The sequence below is a fragment of the Arachis hypogaea genome, chromosome 19 (assembly GCF_003086295.3).
Source record: "Arachis hypogaea cultivar Tifrunner chromosome 19, arahy.Tifrunner.gnm2.J5K5, whole genome shotgun sequence".
NCBI classification, from domain to species: domain Eukaryota; kingdom Viridiplantae; phylum Streptophyta; class Magnoliopsida; order Fabales; family Fabaceae; genus Arachis; species Arachis hypogaea.
The window spans coordinates 145,142,329-145,150,158 of NC_092054.1; the positions used below are offsets into that span (position 1 = coordinate 145,142,329).

At 34.1% G+C, this 7,830-nt stretch overlaps 1 protein-coding gene across 2 annotated transcripts; it reads right to left on the reverse strand.

The window, feature by feature from the left end:
- Positions 1 to 4,804: 4,804 nt before the first annotated feature.
- Positions 4,805 to 7,830, reverse strand: LOC112775811 (OVARIAN TUMOR DOMAIN-containing deubiquitinating enzyme 9-like). 2 transcript variants are annotated; one of them, XM_072227835.1, is made up of 5 exons: positions 7,612 to 7,830; positions 6,251 to 6,650; positions 5,922 to 6,150; positions 5,603 to 5,748; positions 4,805 to 5,071 (listed from the first exon to the last, which is right to left on the reverse strand). In XM_072227835.1, the coding sequence occupies exons 2-3, from the start codon at positions 6,582 to 6,584 to the stop codon at positions 5,954 to 5,956; spliced, it is 531 nt and encodes a 176-aa protein (XP_072083936.1). In that variant the 5' UTR covers positions 6,585 to 6,650; positions 7,612 to 7,830; the 3' UTR covers positions 4,805 to 5,071; positions 5,603 to 5,748; positions 5,922 to 5,953. The 2 variants fall into 2 exon arrangements, with proteins under 2 accessions (XP_072083936.1, XP_072083937.1); XM_072227836.1 differs by lacking the exon at positions 7,612 to 7,830 and adding an exon at positions 7,193 to 7,372.

A 7,830-nucleotide genomic window follows, 5' to 3' on the forward strand; every position in this document is an offset into this window, starting at 1 on the left:
TGGTGAACCGAAATTCGCTCATGGGTGAACAAAAATTTACATTAATAAAAACTAAAACTTGTAAAATCTTGTCTTGCATAATTCATATCTGGTGTATTGTAAAGAGTGGAGCTTGACTGAATCGATGATCCGGAGTCTAAAAGGTTCAACTACAAAAGACATAATTAATTGTATATTAGGAAAATGAACAATTGAATTTTTAACTAATCAAAAGCAAGTCAATTTTACCTCGCTTGAAGTTGTCTTTTTCTTTTTCTTCATGGCATTTGAGATCTTTTTTTCCAGGTTTGATCCAAGTCTGTTCTTGGGCCGACCTCTTGTTTTATACATGGTGGGCTTTGAAGATCATTCACATTGCTTAATGTCGCTTCTTCGTGGGTTAACAAACTTTTTCCTTTCCTTCTCTCTTGATATTCTTCCATCTCTGCCATGACCTTGTCAAATGCTTGGTGCAAAATTTCGGTCAACTCTTCAGACTCGGATCCAAATTCACTTATATTGTGTGACCGAAACACCAATTCGTCAAATCTCTTACTTCTTGGCTCCAGTACAGGTTCATCTTGGCTGCTCTTGATGTGTGTATGCCTCCTCTTTATGTTCTTGCTCCAGCGTTCCAATATGTATTTCAGTGCCACATTATCCATTCGCTCAAAGCTTAGAACGCTTAGGGAATGGCGGCACAATATGTCCCTAGACTCAAGCAGCAAGCAATGGCACTTTACATCTCGTGATACTGCGTCATAGGTGATGACAAACTTGTTGAATGTGGAGTTGGAAACCTGCTCTATGACTTCACATGTTGTGAAACCTAGGGTAGAATGCATTGATCTTGTGATACAATTCACTTTACCTCTAAATTGAGCTTGAACTTCCCTGAACTTCTCATGGGTATATACACACTGAAATTGTGCCTCTATTGCTGATTTTGTTGCACACGGTATCACAGTGTGAAAATCTGCAGCATCGAATTCTCACTCTGCTTGTTCTCTGCTTGCAAGGCAATTGTCGTATTGCTTCACGAATTGTCTCAAGGAGCTATTCTTTGTGATGAACTTGTTGAAAAACGAATGCATGCTCTCACTCCTTTGTGTGCTTCTCATCCCGGGCTAAAAGTGGTGATCCAAGTAAACCAGAATCCATATATGTCGATCCTCGTACAGCTCTGCAAACCGAACCGAATTTATAAGTTGTGGTGAACCGAAAACAGTGCATGGTTTTGGGAAAAAAATATATAAGCATAAAAATTATTCGAATTGAAATCGCAATTACCTGAAAGCCACTTGTTGCCTTGGAGACCATACTTTGTGAGGAAATCGTTCCAGTTTCTGTCAAAATCGTCTTTTGTGTACGAGTTCCAAACAACATGGCTCATCTCTTGTTTAATATCAATGTGTTCCTTGTAGCCATTTAGTTTGCTTGAGATCTTCTTCATGATGTGCCAGATGCACCAGTGATGAATTGTTGTTGGCATGCATAGCTCAATTCCCCTTTGAATCGAAGCGCATTGAACGGTAAGAATACCTTTTGGTGCCTTCCCTCCCATGCAACGTAGCCAACACTCAAATAGCCATTTGAATTATTGAATGTCCTCATTTTTTATCAGTGCGCATCCAAGAAGTGTCGACTACCTGTGGTGATTCACACCAACAAAAGAACCTAAAACCAAATTATACCTGCATAAATAACAAGCACACTATGGTGAACCAAAATATGTACAGCCACTGAACATCAAAAGTATCTTTGAAGGAACCGAATACCTGTTTGTGTTATATGTGGTATCAAATGAAACCACATCTTCGAAATAATCGAATGCAGCCTGCTTCTTGCATCAGCCCAGAATGCATGTTTAATGCAGTGATCGCCTTCAAGGTTGAGCTCAAAGAAGAAATTTTGGTTCTTTTCTTTCATTCTTACTAGGTACTTCCCAAATTCTTTGGCATCGTCATTTTTTGAAATATTCCGTACTTCCCTTGTGATGTAATTCCTTACGTCTTTTTCTATAAAACCTAGTTCACGGTGGCTGCCAGCTGCTACCACAAATGATTGGTAGGTTTTGCTCGGTCTGATTCCAGCTTCCTCGTGGGTTTCAATGGTGCGACGCACGAACATGCTAAACTCCCTGTGTTGTTTGAGCATCTCAGCCTGGTCTGGACAAAAAGGATGTGAGTGATTCAAAACAACTTTGGAAATTATCCAAAGACCAACATCCTTCATTATGTGTACGTAAATTCTGACTGGACAATTTAACCCAGCTGAAGGGTTTGTCTTCAAAGTTGGAGATATCTTTGATTTCCACCTCCCCTCTCTAGAGCATACAATTAGTTGATTCTTAATCTTGTCTCCATCCCGAGTCGTGTTCCTTAGTTTGGTGGAAAAACCAGCAAGTTTGGAATAATGTTTGTAGAACTTTCTAGATTCTTCTAGGGTCTTGAAAATCATTCCCATCTTTGGGACAAATTTTTCGTCCACAACACAGCTGGTCTGCATGGTGAACCGAAATCTTAATTACGGTGAAACAATTATATAGTTCTTAGGGAACAAAACAAAACATGTTGGTCTTATTTTTGTTAGACTGCTTTCTACGTACCGAACCGAAAACATGAAAGTGATGAACCACCTCTTTAGTACTTACCGAACCGAAAAGTTACTCAAATTTACTCAGAGTTACTCACAGTTAATGACACTCACAGTTACATATTATCAAGTCAACTCAATTCAATTCAGATATAGATCACCTTAGTCCATTCAATTCACTTCAAACAAAATTAGCAATTTCATTCCAATAAATTCGATTCAAAATTTAATAATCCAAACCTCATCAAATTGATGCATTTCAAAAGAATCATCAAAATCGCACTCATTCAACTGATTTGAAGTTTATTCATTTATTGTTTTAATTCAAAAGTGCAGATCGAAGAAGAAAACGAAGAAGAAGATGAACAACGAAGCTAATTGCGTTAAATCAATCCAGATCCATAATGCAGAAAAGAAGAAGGCGAAAGAGGTTTACGTTGTATGAGAAGGTTTACGTTGAGAAACGTTGATAAAGTAAAATAAAGATTCCCTTATATAGGTTTAAAAGGCGTATAACAAACGGAAGAGTGGGGCGTGGAGTGAAAGTTACATGGATACCATCCATGTAATTTTTACATGAATGTAGAGTTTTTCCTTTCATAAAATGAACAAACTCAAATATGCATATTTTCATAAAATATCTTTCTAATTATCCTCTAGTTCCTAAACCATAACGTTTTGAATCTTTTTTTATACTTTCAAGATAGTGTTCATTCTTTCTTTGTGGAGAGAGTATGGGGTGACCTAATGACTGTTCACCTGTTCCTACATCTTCTGTTTTGTGGTACTGTCTATCTACCTAATGGTTGTTCACTATCTATGCTGTACTAGTAAATTTTAATGAGAGTTGTGTCCCTCTGACCGCAAGATTCTCCCTTTTGTGGCTAAATAGTATTCCCATTTTAGTAATTTAACCAATTTTTTACTCATGTATTATTATTTTAGCTCAAACCTTTGATGAGGTGCTTAACAGTACTTTTGACAAAAATCTGAAGTTGTTTGACCCAAAAAAAACAAAAGTATTTTGTGTATGCATAAGTTTAGATCTATAAGAAATGATATAAACTTCAGTTATTTTCTGCATGCTTGGTTCTGCATTTGGCCTACTCATTGGAATCACAATATTCAAATACTTTCATATTCAAGTGTGAATGACTAGTTAGTCTTGGAAAAATATATAAATAAAATAAAATATAAAATAAAAGTTCGACTCAATTTATTCTGGTAAGAACGAATTGCAAAGTAACAAGTATCTTAGTAAATAAATCCACCAAAAAAAAGAGGTTTTACTTGTTTCTTTTAAGGAACCTCCTTATCTATGCTAGTAAGAATCTTGGTAAATAAATTTATAAGCTTCGTAAGTTAAAGAAGAGCATTGAGATCAGATAGTGAATTCTGAAATAATGGAGCAATTAACTTGTGTAGATACTAAATAGTAGTGGTAATTCATTTTTGTTAAATGCGTAAGATGATTAAATAGAGATAACAAGTTCACATAACACACTAGTTCTTTGGTTCCTCTATTAGTCATTTTGAATATAGTAGAACTATCTATATTCAAATAAGTTTCACGATTTCATCTTTTCTTTATCCTTCCACTTACTTGTCTTATTTTATCATTTCATCATTATATTTAAATGAGTTCTGGTGTCATTTTTTTATGCTTATAGCGGTAGAGTATCACAAACTTTTTGCATGTATTCTCTCTTTTCAAGTTTGGCTGAAAATACATGAGTAATTACCAAAACTAAAATAAAAAATGTAAATTTAAGTCATTATTTATAAAAATATATACTATTTATATGATTAAAAGCTAATAACAATGAATTGAAATTAGTGTAGATGTGCAATACAAGTTTTAAATTTCTACAATAATAACAATAGAATTTACCTACCAATGAGTTATAGCTCAAATAGCATAGTCTCCCCATACTCAATTAAGAGGTTGTGGCTCCTACCTTTGGTAAAAAAAAAAAACAATAGAATTTACCTTGGATGAAGTACATTAAGTATTAAGTATAGTAAGTGATGTTCATGAAAGTTTCATATTGAAATATTGTGGACATGATTACATTTTCTATAATGAGAGTGAAGGTGGGTATGAGTTAGAATATAGTGAGTAGTTAGTAACTGCGGTTAGTTACTAAAATTATAATTAACTATATTAACTCCAACACATTGGGCATTATTATAACTAAAATTGTTTAGTAAATGTAGAAAGATTTATGAGTTCTATCTCAACATTTTTTTTTTATATTTAATATCAAAATTGATTAAATTAATTTGACAATCATATGTGAAAATTCATATTCAAATAAAAAAATAATTAGAAAAGCTTAGTTCACTGAGGATGTGGTGTGTTGTTCAAAGCTTTTCTCGTAGAGCACGTAGCAAAAGTGAAGTGGTGACTCCAAACTATAACTTGGTTGAAAAATTCTTTGTCATAAGCTCTTTCATGGTTGTGGTCAGAGTCGAACCAAGAAAGGTGGGGATGTACCTATAAAAGACACTCCGATGCTCAAGTCAGTAAGTATTTAAGAGGTTTAATAATTCTATAAATATATAATGTTAAAAATATGAGCATAAAAACATAAAATATGATATTAATTTTTAAAAAATATGAACATAGAAAACAAAAGAGATAGAGTAAAAATATATTTGACAAATGACAAAATTTATATGTACTTAGTAATACTTACACATCCGTGTATATGTCAACTTAATAAGAATATGCGATCAAATTGAAAAAAAATGGATACTAAATAATATGAGAAGAAAAAATGGGAAAAAAAGAGTGAGGGGGGGCAAGGAATTGTGGAAGAAGAAGAAACTAAATAAGTGTGAATGTGACTTCATATAAAAAAGATAAACTATACCTGCTAATATGTCCTCTAAAAGATACAAAGAATGCTTTACAATGCATCAAACAGATAAAGAACACAAACTTTGAAATCGCAAGCCAAAAAGAAGGATATGATAATAAATAGGGAAGACAAATACAAAATGGAAATGGTATATTTCATCATACCCAATCGGCAGCAGCCTGCAATGTGACATGATCACCCCATTCACCATTCCTAATATCAGTGAACCATGACAACATCAATAAAGCCATATCATCTGAAATACTTCTTCATCATATGATGGAATTTTTTCATTGGTTTTAGGAATATGCTGCAAGTATAGACAAGAGACATTTGTATTAATATCCAAATTGGAATTCTATAGCTACACTCACATATAAAGAATACATCACTAAGTATTACATATATAAGAAATTAAAGAAAGAAAAAATCCAACGATATTAAATACAACAGAATTTGGTTGCACTAAAAGGCTTAACTTACATGGATTGGGACCATCTGGTTTAATCTTTTGCCTAGTCAAGAGAAGACTCATCCATTATTTCCAACGTATGCCACATATCATCACTAATAACTGGAATCTCTCCTGACCCAGAAGAGGAACCATAAACATCAATGTCATGCATAACGTTTTCCCTTTCACTTGGATCATAATTCTCTGCTTCTGGAATGTTGTATGGCTCACTGTTAGAGTTCTGGCAAGTTTCATTGCCTACATGTTGTTGACAATTTATCATGACATTGACAAGTTTGAAAAATATCCAGCACATCAAAAAGATAACAATAGAGAATAGCAATGGCCAAGTTTATACCACCAAAATTTCTGCTTCCATCTGAGTAAGAATGCCAATCCTGTGCAAGTATGGCTGCCCGCGCTTGATCGTTCCCGAATTTCAACATCCCAGAAGCTTCCAAGGATTGAAGTTGTGATAATTCTTCCTGGTAAGCACGAGCAACAGCTTCATCATCATTCTCCACGTAGGAAGGCTGACAGAAGCCTTCTCTAACATATTCTACGCTGCTACTTAAATCCAGATCATATCTAGTTATGATACTAGGAGAACCATTATTGGAAAGTGTGCAAACATCTAAGAGATTATGAAGGCCCCAGCGAACAACATCAGGATCCATGTCATATGCTGTCATGATCCTTCAAAACAAGGAACTCTATCCAATCCAAGGACTAGCTGTCTTATCCCAAGAGTTCAAAATCTGAAACAGACAAGGTGCAATGCATTCAGACATCATATAAACGATAAACTTAAGAAAAAAGAAGCAAAATATTAAAATGGTTCCTAATCTACCTAACAAGATCAGTTCAAAATGCAAATATAGACAAGGAACAAAGCACTAAATTAAATATATTCACTACATAAACACTTGGATCAGAAGCTACAATCCTTCAACTCTAACAGAGTTAGCCAAACAGTATATCATATACACTTAGACCAATACAATGCTTCTTCAACATGAAATTAAACATCTAGTTTTGTTTAACCTTGGAGGAAAAAAAAAACACATGATATCCAATCCCAAAGCATTAACCTTGGAACATGCAAATCTTTGAATCACAACCTTTTTTCCCCTGAAAAAGAAATATAACACCTAAATCCATATCCCAGCGGACAGAAAATCCCTAGCCACCCAAAAGCTTAACCACCCCCTCCCCCCAAAAAAAGAAGAATTTTTTAAAAATAAAAATAAAGAACCTGAGGTAAAAAGAAAAAAAAAGATAAAGAAAAGACTAAACCAACCTTGGATTAAGCAGAATAAGAAAGATAGGGATTTGGGAATGGAAGAATGAGAAGAAAAGGGGAGGGTAATAGAATTCTTCAAGAAATGGAATGCGAATGAATGAATGGATGGATTGGAAGTAAGAAAAAGTGTGGCGCGATCTCAATGAATTCCCCAAAGGTTAAGAATCATTACAAATCAACAAAAAATAAATAAATAATGTATCATAAAGTTAAAAGGATATTTCTTTTCAGCAAAAAAAGAAGTATTAACCTCAAAATCTGAACCTCATCAAACATTATATTACCAAGCCTTCAATATGCATTTCAATCTAAAATCTAGAACTTTATTTCTCAATCACTAATTTAGAATTGTTGGCATCCTCAAATTTCTAAATAACAATTCTGAAATTTAAAACATAAAAGAAGTTTCATGTTACCTTTTCAATCTTCACACTTCTTCAATGTGGTTCTTTGTGAATAGCTAGCAGAAAGGTTGAAGAAGACTTCAATCTTGCGAGAAGAAGCTGTAGCAAGTGCTTATCGAGAAAAACCATCACTTGCTAATTGCCAATGCTATCCTGAAAAATACGAAGAAGAAGAATAGAAAGAAGTAGGTGGTAGAAGGAGGGAATTTTGTATTGATTTACTAATCATAT